The sequence below is a fragment of the Salvelinus fontinalis genome, chromosome 12 (genome assembly GCF_029448725.1).
Source record: "Salvelinus fontinalis isolate EN_2023a chromosome 12, ASM2944872v1, whole genome shotgun sequence".
Taxonomy (NCBI): domain Eukaryota; kingdom Metazoa; phylum Chordata; class Actinopteri; order Salmoniformes; family Salmonidae; genus Salvelinus; species Salvelinus fontinalis.
This window is the reverse complement of record NC_074676.1, coordinates 9125967-9139110: the sequence shown is the minus strand read 5'-3', so window position 1 is coordinate 9139110 and position 13144 is coordinate 9125967. Positions and strand designations below refer to the sequence as shown.

The 13144-nt window shown below is 41.1% G+C and overlaps 1 protein-coding gene across 1 annotated transcript in view; it reads left to right on the top strand.

The window, feature by feature from the left end:
* The first annotated feature begins 668 nt into the window (after positions 1-668).
* The window catches only part of LOC129866744 (laminin subunit beta-1-like), a 34629-nt gene continuing 22153 nt past the window's right edge, over positions 669-13144 (top strand). The window contains exons 1-9 of the mRNA XM_055939586.1: positions 669-787; positions 1281-1459; positions 6293-6434; positions 8928-9001; positions 9681-9869; positions 10688-10751; positions 10958-11166; positions 12280-12400; positions 12606-12794. Coding sequence (XP_055795561.1) covers positions 757-787; positions 1281-1459; positions 6293-6434; positions 8928-9001; positions 9681-9869; positions 10688-10751; positions 10958-11166; positions 12280-12400; positions 12606-12794 — 1198 coding nt within the window. The 5' untranslated portion in view covers positions 669-756. The remainder of the gene's footprint in view (positions 788-1280; positions 1460-6292; positions 6435-8927; positions 9002-9680; positions 9870-10687; positions 10752-10957; positions 11167-12279; positions 12401-12605; positions 12795-13144) is intronic.

Sequence of the window (13144 nt, the reverse complement as noted above, 5' to 3'; positions counted from 1 at the left end):
TGTAGGTGATAGTTCAGTCTTTGGTGCTAACCTGTCATTACCAACAACTGCACAGGAAAGTTACAAGGAAAAACGTTACAATTTGAGATTCAATGGCTAGCTCCAATAACAGGGTAATAAGTGGTGGTACATACTTTTAAGTTCCGCTTGGTGGAGGGAAACTCACTGTTCAAGGCTCTCTTTACCTAATTTCCCTCCAGTAAATTTGTAGAATAGCTTCGGTACCTAGATGTACCCCCTAGTTTACCTGTGCCTAGGGACATAGGGTAGCTTCCTGCCTTGGTGGAGAATCGTCCTTTGTTCTAGATGAGTAGGTAAAGATGGGGGTTAGTATCTAAGAGAGAACCATTTCACAATCCCATGAAATGGTGTGTGTGTGTGTTTTGAAAGTTCTCTCAATGTGTGCAGAGTGAGATGCTGTCAGCATAATCCTTCTGCTACAAATAATCCGCCACATTTTAGATAACCCGAGGCTAGGCTTAATGATTTAACTCCTATGTAATTCGTAGTTAAACATATTTTACAAGTTGATGAGCACTTGGAGTTTGGTGGTTTTTACTTTATTGACTGAACTGGGATTATTGAATAGGGGGAGGGCTAGTTACTGTGCGCATGCTTGAGGAGAGGGGAAGAAAAAAACTCAGTTTGTTCCAGTCGCGACAAGAAAAAAGGAGGGGCGCAAAACTATACTATAAGGAACCACACAAAGTCCCACATGAGAGGACCGCAACAGAAGAGGTGGAAATATCAACAAAAATGTTTATATTTCAGATTGCGACCATGCTATGTAAGTTACAATTTTTCAAATGTTTTCTTAAGAACGCATGGCCAACATTGAGTCAACTGAAAGAACATAATAACGTTGCAAGTCATTCATAAAATACTGTATATTCCTATAGGGACATTAGTTCTTATAAGGTTTGAATGGTAAACGCTTCACAATTTGATTAAATGTTATTGTGGAGTGGTTTGGCTTTTTGTTTTACTGTGAACCATCTTGTTCTTGTTTATAAACTCAGCACGAGACAATTAAAGAACTTAGCGCACGTGACATTAATATAGCCTAAATCAAAGGCTCATAGGCTTGTGTTTTCAACAACAACAAAAACTGTTTTATTATGTAGGCCTAGCATAGGTACACCATTCTGAGCACTTTAAGAGAGTGGGCTAATGTAGCCTATTCCTATACTTTCATTCGAGATATTTGATAATAAAAAAGAACTCAAAACAACCTTGCCTGAATACATTTCATTGTTCAAATCTGCCTCCTCTTTGCATAGCCGCAGGGGCGTGCGTCCTTGCCCAGGTAGGCATACCCGAGTTCAGCGATGTATGCACGGAGGGGAGCTGCTACCCGGCTACCGGAGACCTTCTCATTGGCAGAGCACACCAACTCTCCACCAACTCCACATGTGGCCTCCACCGGCCCGAGACGTTCTGTATCGTCAGTCATTTACAGGTAAATGTGTCTGGCACAATAAATAACTTATTTGAACTAGGCCCAGTGTGTTATTATAGGCCTATAGACTTAATTAACTCTAGGCTTTGAATCATACTCATATTGTTATGACAAGTTGGCAACAGTGAACACCTAATACAGTAAGACTATCAAAAGGCTCCGTTATTGTTATAGTGGCACCAGCGCGTTAAGTGAAGTTAGCTTGGATAGTAGCTACCATATTCATCACAAGCAAGCTCTCGTGGTTTGTGGTGTCAGCAGTTGGAGTTAATGCCTGTAGTAGCGAGGGAGATAAGCAATGGTGTAGTAGTGCCTGGAGAAGTGGGTATACTCATAGATTTTCGCTTTCAGTCGCACTTTTTAACAGGAAAAACAACAAATTGGATGTTCTAAGTCCACTACAATGCTTAAACCACATCAGGGGACCACTTTTGACGTCTACGGGGAATGGTGTAGTTAACCTTTAATTCAAGTGTGCAGGCACCTAGCACTGTTGTTTGGTTAGCGTTTCTGTAGTGCAAGACATGGAGTTTGCTAAACAAATGCCCACTGGATTGATGCAAATAATCATTATATAATTCTGCCAGGTTAGGCTACTTTGTAGCTAGTTAACATTTAATTGAGAAGATTTTTTGGCAAAGCCTTTCCATCTATCAGAAGACTGTTAGGCCTATCATTAGCATCTCTATATTTTTCCTGTTCTTTGATTGTTTGAAACCTGGACATTTTAGTTCATATTATGAGGCATTTCTTACCTTGCTTCAAAGTAGCCTAGACTAGATCCCACCATAGAAACATTATATGCGTTCTCATGTTCTACGGGTTTTAAAATTAACTTTCTTTCATTGTCTAGCAGCCAAAGGCATCATCCTAGTCATATTAGCAACCCATTATAGTTGTTGCATCTTTAGATCTCTCCTCTTTCTACATTTCTAACAGATATTTCCATCTCGGTCTATGGAACCGCTCGTATGTGTTGTATGCATTTTAGAACAGGGCTACCGCCGTGTACACATTGCTGTGCATTAAACGTGACCATGGATATGTTTCTTATTTTACGGTTGAATAAATACAGTTACATTAGTTTGTGAGATAGCCTTAACTTTAGGCTATTTACTGTATTACAAAAGTAATATTGAATTGTATTTGGTTAAACGCAACCAAATATCAACATTTAAAGGAGATGAATCTAATGCTTGAATAGTTTAATCTGAGCCACTGGCTTATATTCATTAACTTAGATTTTTGGTTGAGATGCATACATGAATCCAACATACCAATTATTAATTTGTTGACAAACTGGAATTAAAGCCAAACCTTCACAGTGGCACAGATAGAACTACTCAAGCAGAAGATAGCCTACATGTTCTTCGAATGTTGATATTTGGTTGCGTTGACAACCAAACACAATTCAATATCCAGTTTGTTTACAAATGTATTATTGATATGTAGAAAGAGGAGGAAGGGAAGCGCTACTAAGGTACACAATAGTACATTTTGGTAGACAGAATGTGCTCTTTGGTAAAAGGGGTAAATTGGTCATCAAACGAAAGGAGGACCAAGGCAATTAAAATGCCTTTATCTGTATGGCATGTTCAATAGAAACAAGGTTTTAAAAATATGACGTGCTTCGGCTGCATTACCTTCGTCAGGGAGTACAAAGAAATAATACAATGTCCTCTTTTGAACAGCTTTTCCAATTAGCCCTAATTTGAAGAGGGAGTGGTTACAAAATTGATTGGACACACCTAGTAAGAAATACTATACACATTAAAAAGTGAAATACTGTAGCTATGTTATCAAAAAAATTCAACTCCAAGCTAGAAGTATCAGAACGCCTAGAAAGGTAATTCTAATCTTAAATATGACTGGGAGAAGTGTCAAGAATAAGAAAGCAGTATATAACATAGTACACTAGAACACAGCAAACATGGATATTAATGATATGTCTTTGCACATTCTTCCACTGCAAATCTACCATTCCAGTGTTTTACTTGCTATATTGTATTTACCTTGCCACCATGGCCTTTTTTTGCCTTTACCTCCTTTATCTCACCTCATTTGCTCACATTGTATATAGACTTATTTTTCTACTGTATTATTGACCGTATGTTTTGTTTATTCCATGTGTAACTCTGTGTTGTTGTATGTGTCGAATTGCTATGCTTTATCTTGGTCAGGTCGCAGTTGCAAATGAGAACTTGTTCTCAACTAGCCTACCTGGTTAAGTAAAGGTGAAAAAAATATATAAAAAATAATGATATGTTGAATGAATAGAACCAAATCAAACCTTAAATGCACTTTTAAAACAAGTTTGATTTGATTTAGTCCTATTATATAACTTACATTTTTGGTTGCGATGGAGACATGAATCCAACATATTAATAATTAACTTGAAGATTACATTTTAAATCAACCAAAGCTTGAAAGCCAGAGGCGGCAGGTAGCCTAGTGGTTAGAGCATTGGGCTAGTAACCAAAAGGTTGCTGGATCAAATCCCCAAGTTGACAAGGTAAATATCAGTCCATCTGCCCCTGAACAAGACAGTTAACCTACTGTTCCCTGGTAGGCCGTCATTGTAAAAAATATTTTTTTCTTAACGGACTTGCCTAGTTAAATTAAGGTTAAATGTAAAAAACCCTAGGACTATATTTATTGTCTATTTTTAGTTGAACCCCTTGGTTGAATTGAAACAATAGCTGTTGATGACTTTGAAAATGCTATATAGGCCTAAATAGATGATATATCACTTATAAAGTATTATAAAGCATGGTTACATTTATTTTACTCTGTTAAGAGGATTTGTCCCCTTTTTTTTCAATTTTTGCCTAAAATTACATATCGAAATCTAACTGCCTGTAGCTAAGGCCCTTGAGCAAGGATATGCATATTCTTGGTACCATTTGAAAGGAAACACTTTGACGTTTGTGGAAATGTGAAAGGAATGTAGGAGAATATAACACATTAGATCTGGTAAAAGATAATACAAAGAAAAAACAAACCGTTCTTTTCTATTTTTTTGTACCATCATTTTTGAAATGCAAGAGAAAGGCCATAATGTATTATTCCAGCCCAGGTGCAATTGAGATTTTGGCCACTAGATGGCAGTGTATGCACACAGGTTTAGACTGATCAAATGAACCATTGCATTTCTGTTAACACTTTTGTATCAAGACTGCCCAAATGTGCCTAATTTGTTTATTAATAAGTTTTCATGTTCAAAACTGTGCACTCTCCTCAAACAATAGCATGGTATTATTTCACTGTAATAGCTACTGTAAATTGGACAGTGCAGTTAGATTAACAAAAATGTAAGCTTTCTACCAATATCAGATATGTCTATGTTCTGTTCTTGTTACTTACAACCTCATGCTAATCGCATTAGCCTACTTTAGCTTAACCGTCCCATGGACGGGACACTGATCCCGAAGAAGTTTTAAACCTACCCTTTGGAATTACTTCGATAGCAACAGTAAATCTATTTACTTATTAAGAGATATGGATAATAAATTCATTCTAAAAATTAAAACGCTCTTGCCGTGGTCAATTTGGCATTGAGATTTAATAATAATCACCTTAAGGTTTACAGTCAATCTCTTGTCTGTTGGGGGTGGAATATATAAATGGTATATATTCAAAATATTCCTTGTCCTTTTATTTTCAATACTTCCTTTCAGATATGTTTTCTTTAAACTCCTGCTTTCTCAATGTGAGCGTAGGAGTGGGATGTTTGTGATTTGGGAAGGATTGGTTTGGGAGTCGCACAACCCTCTGAGTTGTCTAGACCACTTCCTGGCTCAGTCACACAATTACTCTAGCAGCATTATTGAGGTTCCGACCAACAAAAGAGTTTTGGAACGTCTTCAATGACTTGAAAGTGGCTGTGCCAGCAGCTTGGACGCATGGGGGCTCATTGTAGCCTACTGACACAGACATTACATGGCTAGAGATATCTAAACTCTCAAACACCCGTCTGTGTAGTCAACGCTCCTGGACACTTGAGAAGCCACCATCAAAGGCTTTTGTTTCCCCTAACATAAAAAGACAGACCTTTCCTTGTTTGAGAAATATTCCTATTTTATCAGCTTTGTAGTTCTAAACCCGCATCGGTCTGTATTATATCCTCCTATATCCAATGTACTACTTGAGAATACTTTCATGACGTGCATCTGTTTAAAGGATGGTATGTCCTGAGCATGCTAACATTTTAAGATTGAAATCTAATTTAATACAATTTTTTATAATGTACTGGTATGTCACCACTAAAGCAGAGAGAAACCAGATTGTGATCCAACAGGATCCTAGAGAGGGTGGAGGTTCCATGTCTTATCAAACACATCTATATGTAATGGAATTTAAATTCTAGTGTGTGGCTGTGGGCACAATGTTTCATGGTCTGGATGTGTAGAAGATTTAGAAAATTTGTAAAGTTGTTTTCTCAAGTGAAGTGCTAAAAAGACGCTGGAAGGATATCTAGATGGTGCTGAATTTGAACCCTTAAGTGTGTGTACACATTCGCAAGCACACACACACACACTGTGTGTCTTCTGAACATCTGGTGGCCAAATGAAGCCTACATTGTCAGCAGCCTCAGATAAGCATTCGCTGATGAGGCCAGGGCAAGATAGGCTCCTATTTTTAAAGTAGTTAAGGGCCTATTTGGCGCAATCACTAATTTCAGCATCTATATCTACTCTTGATAAAATAACTCATTTTCATTCACTTCTGTATGAATGGGCTTTGTTCCTTATCTGTCCCCGATTGGGAGAAATCTGCTTGGCATCACTGGCAGTCTCATCTCTCTCTTTCTCCCAACCCCCACGGTCTCTTCAGGATGAGAAGAAATGCTTTTTGTGTGACTCCACCGACGTCTACGTCAAAAGCGTGGTGAACACCACCACCGGCCACCGGGTGGAGAACGTCGTGACCACATTCGCCCCCAACCGCTTGAAAACCTGGTGGCAGTCAGAGAATGGTGAGTTCTCGTGGGAAAAAAGGGTGGGGGGTTAGTAGGCAGAGGAGTTCAATTAATGGTGACTCTCTCACTCCCGCCTCTTGGCATATTTTCCCCCTCCAATCCCTTAGCTTTAATCAATGTGAGGGAAGACTTCAAAGAGAAAGCAGTAATGGCTGACCTGTCGTAAACTTTGGAATAACAGGATGAACCCATTGGGAATGATTAGCTAGGTGGCCGTTGGGATGACACACCGTGTACACCATGTAATGGATGCTAGTAAGGAAGTTCTCACTTCTTACTAGGCTTGGGCGGTATACCGTATATACATTACAGTTTAAACTCTTTTTTTGAAGTTTTTCAATACATTTCAATATTTGTAGCTACCCATTTAAATAAATACCTGCTGTCAACTTGTGCAGTACGTTAGGAGATAATGCAGATTGCGTTGATCATTTCACCTGTCACATTATTTTACATTATGAAGCTTACCGTAGTTCCCCAGAACAGTTGAGCCAGTCACATGTTTGTTTGTAAATTGCACGATGGGAGAAAGCAGGAGCAGGTGTCCAGCTGACAGGGGTCGTGTTTTATATTGAAAGTCAACAGTGTTTTTTTTGCTTCAATTGAGTGATCAGGGGCGTGCAAGTATAGTTTTCCTTCACAGAAAATACATTAGTGCAACACATTAGGCAGAAAATAGCATAATTTTCATCAGATGACAACAGAACTGCAAAGCTATTCGTGTGGTAGCCACACAATTAAATGAGCTTACAATGAAAAAGCAAGGTCTTTTTTGCTAAAACAATGCATGGCTAACATATTTTGAATGTTTATCAAAGAAAGAACACAGAAAGATATTTATGTGTTTTATATTTTTTTCTGCTTGAAAAGTGCATAATTCTGCATTAACGCGACCCCTAAGTTTAACTTGCTAGTTATCTAAGTAAGTGGCTGAATTAATAAGGAGACGGGGCATCATAATGTGTTAGCTTTCTGCCGTGTTTGAGAAGTCAAAGCCCTTTGGATTAGTTATCTGTACTGCTGGTACTGCTGTCTTGATTTCCTTGCGTTATTTCTCCTCTCCGTTCTCGGCTCGCCTGCCTCTTCTCTGAGCACTTGGCCTTTAATGATTACTCATCCAAAGGGATGCCATGAGCATTGAAATCATCCACAACTTTAAATGGGCAGTGCGTTCAAAAACTTAAATTCCCTATATTTGACATATTTCCACACTATGAGGTTGGAATAATAGTGACATTTGGAAAATTATGATAATACCAGGCGATATCAGTTAATAGACCAATAACAAAGAGAGTTATTGGTTACATATCCCTCCCATTAGGCTCCTCCAATTAGGTCCCTCACTCAGACGACTCCCACACAGTTCTTACAAAATTCTTGCTTGAGAAATTGCTTTTTGCTAAAAAGCATTTTATTACTTTTTGAACATTTTAATTGAAAACAATTACAGTAAGGTAATTGTGACCCAGAAATGATTTGATATTGAAATTAAAACGGCTGCATTGGAGCTTTTTTAAATAAGAATTTTGATATCCCAAGTACACCTTGCCTTGAAAGAGTTAACTCCCCAAAAGTGCTGCAAGGATATTGAATCCAGAAAGTCATCTGATAGGAGTTTGGGGAGGTTTGGTATAGAGGAATAGCGGCCAACTCCACCGATGGGGGTTGGAAAAGAGGAAGGGAATTTTCATTCATAATCCAGACATTACCGTACTAGATCCGCTCCAACACTGGCCATGTATGACCCAGACCAAAACACAACCTCTTATGTACATAAGCACAGAAAAGGTTCCCCCCAAACCCTCTGTAAAACTGACACTCAACAATCGTTGCTAGAAAGCGTATTATTACTTCTTAGTTGCCTTATGTTGTCATAATGCATACATGACATAGTCTGTTGGAACATGTGGTGGCTTGTTGTTGCTCCTTTTGCTACTCAATAAACATTGCCGCTTAACATTAGTTTTACCAAAGAAATAGGGACATTTGGAACAGTTATGTTGTTATTTGCTGTTTAACTGCCCAGTGGTTATGCTTAAAACCCACAGCGTAGTTTTGTGGCAAAGAAGATGGATGTCAGGAATCTTTAGGGCAGCCGTGAGATTGTTATCATAGAATGGAACCAACCATGATTAGACTATGGAGGGAGAGTCAAAGAGTTAATCCAAGTGTTCCGGTCCAGAGGAAGCACTGGGAAGAGTGGATAAGTGTCGTGTAGTGTTAACCATTCCAGATTGTGTTATGCTTGGCTCAAGTGGAACCCTGTAAACTCATTTTTTTTGTTTTTCTTTCTCCTTCCTCTCCATCCGTTTCACCCTCTCTGACTTCATGACATTTTGTAATTCTATTCTTCACTTGCCTTTTGACCCTTTCTCTTCCCTGGCCCCTCTATCTCTCCCTCCCCTTTTCCATTTTTGGACATCTCTTTTTTTAAATGTCCCTCTCCTTTTCCTCTCTGTCTCTGTCCACCCCTCTTCCTTTTCTCCCCAGGTCTTGAGAAAGTGACCATCCAGCTGAACTTGGAGGCGGAGTTTCATTTCACCCACCTCATCATGACCTTCAAGGTAACCAATGGAGATGCTGGGTCAGAGGGCTCGCTGTGGGGGAGCATGGGTAATGTGTAAGGGGATGCTGGCCGGCCTGTCTACTCAGGAGATTAGCACAAGACCCCCCCCCCACACACACACATATCCCCCAGCTGTGTGTGAGCGTGAGGAATGTGGAACAGACCGCCCTCCCGTCCGGGATTGTTCGCTCCACACAGATCAGGCCTGTATAACTTTACTCACAATTGCAGCCTATTTATGCTGTGTAAAAGCACTTTTGAAATACAGCCAATATTGAACTCAACTGTGTCATCAATCCTGTGTGACAAATACAAAAGTTCCAGTTATGAATAAATGTACTGTAACAGACATTCCCAATGGCTATTAGCTTCTCATAAGAAGGATGTAAAGTAAAATGCCAGAATATGCCCCTGTTGTTCACAGATCTTTCAACATCAACATGTTCACATAGTATGACTCAACTTTCATTGTAATTATGGTATTGTAGTATATCATTTTATTAGATAGTTCACACCTGTATTCTCTCATGGCACGTCATCTTTGATTACAGCGAATGATGTTCGTTTGGAAAAAGTTTGCCATTTTCCAGATGTACTCCTGGTAAAATTGCTGGTAGTAACCTCAGTGTCAAGGTATATCATCGAGGTGCATAAGTATGGTTTCTTCTCCACGACAGACCTTCCGGCCTGCTGCTATGGTGATCGAGCGCTCGGCTGACTTTGGGAAGAAATGGCAGGTGTACCGCTACTTTGCATACGACTGTGCGGCGGCATACCCTGCCATATCCCCGGGGCCCATGCAGAAAGTGGATGACATCATCTGCGATTCGCATTACTCCGACATAGAGCCGTCAACAGAGGGAGAGGTGTGTGTTCTGAATTACTGAGTTTTGAGAGAGTCTAAGTTCTATCAATGATAGGTTTATACACTGAGTTGACAAAACAATAAGAACACCTGCTCTTTCCATGACATAGACTGACCCGGTGACTCCAGGTGAAAGTGGCAGGTAGCCTAGCGGTTAAGAGCATTGGGCCAGTAACTGAAACGTCGCTGGTTCGAGTCCCTGAGCCGACTAGGTAAAAAATCTGTCTGTGGCCTTGAGCAAGGCACTTAACCCTAATTGCTTCTGTAAGTCGCCCTGAATAAGAGCATCTGCTAAATCACTAAAATGTAAATGTTATTGACGTCACATGTTAGATCCACTTCAATCGGTGTGGATGAAGGGAAGGAGACAGGTTAAAGAAGGATTTTTAAGTGCCTTTGAAAGGGTGTATGGTAGAAGGTGCCAGGCGCACTGGTTTATGTCAAGAACTGCAACGCTGCTGGGTTTTTCACGCTCAACATTTCCCCATGTGTATCAAGAATGGTCCACCAACCAAAGGACATCCAACCAACTTGACACAACTGCGGGAAGTATTGGAGTCAACATGGGCCAGCATCCGTGTGGAACACTTCCGACACCTTGTGAAGCCCATGCCCCGACGAATTGAGGCTGTTCTGAGGAGGGTGGGGTGCAACTCAAAAATAGGAAGGTGTTCTTAATGCTTTGTACACTCAGTGTATGTCAAGTCATTTGTTGTAGCTAAGTAATAACTAATAACATACATGACACAATATGCTGGATGTCTTGAGAGAAAAGAAGCCATTGAAAGTCGAGTGTAATCGCAGTGACTGTCTCTGTAGGTCATTTTCCGGGTTTTGGATCCAGCTTTCCGTATTGAAGATCCCTACAGCCCCAGAATCCAAAGTAAGTTCCAGTGACGATACGTGTACTTAATGGTTTATATCTGCTAGTAAGCTGTTCTTTTGATCCTCCACATTTTTTGGGGGTAAATGCCAGCTATGTGTTGCCTATTAGCCAACTAGAACTGCAAAACACAATTATTACGCATTATGACCTCAGGGCTAATAATCTACAAGCTAACGGCTAACACATGTCTCCGAACGATTCAGACATGTTGAAGATCACCAACCTGAGGGTGAAGTTCACCAAGCTGCACACCCTGGGAGACAACCTGCTGGACTCCCGCATGGAGATCAAGGAGAAGTACTACTATGCTGTCTACGACATGGTGGTCCGGGGTAACTGCTTCTGCTACGGACACGCCTCCGAGTGCGCTCCCGTCGACGGGGCTGGGGCTGGGGATGGAGTGGAGGGCATGGTGAGTTCTCCCTGATACGATTGTTGTAGTTTTCATCAGGTCTCCTTATGTGTGGACGTTTGTGCACTTTGTGTGTGTGTGTGTGAGTATGTTGCCGTTTAAGAACAATTGTGTTTGTGTTGGCGAGAGCGTGTGGGTGTACATCTGTGTGTGCTTGGGAGACTGTTTGTGTATTTGCGGACAACATGTGTCTGTGTGGGTACGTGTTTGTCTGTGTGTGTATGCTCTGGAGAGAAAAAGACAAACAATGCAGTTCCTGTTTGGTCTCTGCTACGGTCTGCCTGCCTGCCTGCCTGCCTGCCTGCCTGTCTGTCTGTCTGTCTGCGGAAAGGCTACTCTGTCTTATGGTCACTTTTATTATACAGCCGATTCACCAGGAAAGAGGAAATTAAACCTATTTACTCTCCTCTTCCTCTCAGTCATTTTGCAGTGTTTTTCAAATTGATTCCCTCACTTTAAAATGTCTTAAAAACAAAACTAGATACATTAACACCTTGCCTGAGGAGGCCTAACATAAAAGCTACATAACCCTGTCATAAGAGTAGCATAGTGGCTGTTATAACGACACCAAACTTGGCACGTATCTGCTATTTTCTTGAAGGTTTTATTATTCAATTGTTAGTTTGAATCATTTTAACCGGATCCGAGTCTGTCTGTCTGTCTGTCAACGTATTGTCATTTGTCTGCAGACCAGATGTGAGTTAGCCAACACTGTAAGCATGTCCTGCTGCCACCTGGAAGGGGAATACACGGATAGAGCTGGAGGAAAAATGATATCTCGAGCAACTGTTCCTTTTGTCTGTAGTTTCCCCTTGCTTTTGCAATGATATCTCAGCTGTAATTGACCATAATGGCCAAGGGAAGCTGATTCAAATACCACTGTTCCACCAGAGGCCTGGGTCTCTGCACAGTAGTTGATAGGTCCCTGAACTATACTATTAATCCCTGAATATGGCCTGTGAAATCATTTTAAGGTCGATATCAATAGATTATTTGTGTTTGTAGTTTATGCACATGAATAAGATATGAAGTAATGGCATATTCGCTGCTTATAAGTGCTTAGTAAATGTCTAATTCAGTGGCTCACCTCCATTTCTGAATGATTTTCCTAAGGTCCATGGCCACTGTATGTGCAACCACAACACCATGGGGCTAAACTGTGAGAAGTGTCAGGACTTCTACCACGAGCTGCCCTGGAGACCAGCCAAGGGACGCAACACCAACGCCTGTAAAAGTATGCCACTTTACCCTAACATATCTTTTTTTTTACTAGAGGGAAATATTATAGCTTGTGGTCCCCTTATAATTGATCGCTTGTGATGACAGGCTGCAGTGTCTGCTCAGTCAGTTAACAACCGTCCAACTAGCTTTTTATAAACACTGTGAATCAACGTTGTCTGCTTGCCTTCATCTCTCTCTCGCTCGCTCTCTCTCTGCAGAGTGCAACTGTAACCAGCACTCAGGCTCGTGTCACTTCGACATGGCAGTTTACGTCTCTACGGGTAATGTGAGCGGCGGCGTGTGTGACGAGTGCCAGCACAACACCATGGGTCACAACTGTGAACAGTGCAAGCCTTTCTACTACCAGCACCCAGAGAGGGACATCCGCGACCCCAGCATCTGTGAACGTAGGTCGAGCCTCCAACTCCAACCCCCTCTACGGCTCCCCTCCACACCCCACCATCCAAACCCAGCCTTCACCTCTCTACCTCCATACATCCTTGTTATATTCTCCCCCATTACTCCTCTACCTCTTGATCCTCTGTTTCTTCACCTCTGCCTCCATCCTTGTACGCTTCTCCGCCACTTTGCTCCACCCCCCCACTCCTCCTCATCTCGTCTGTGACTCTCTGTCCCTCTTAAGAAATATAGATGTTTCACATTTTCCCTTCCTCCCGTCTGGATCTGCGATCTGGCTCTGCGATCTGGATCTTTGATCCTGCCTCTGTGATCTGGATCTGAGCGAGAACACCTGGGC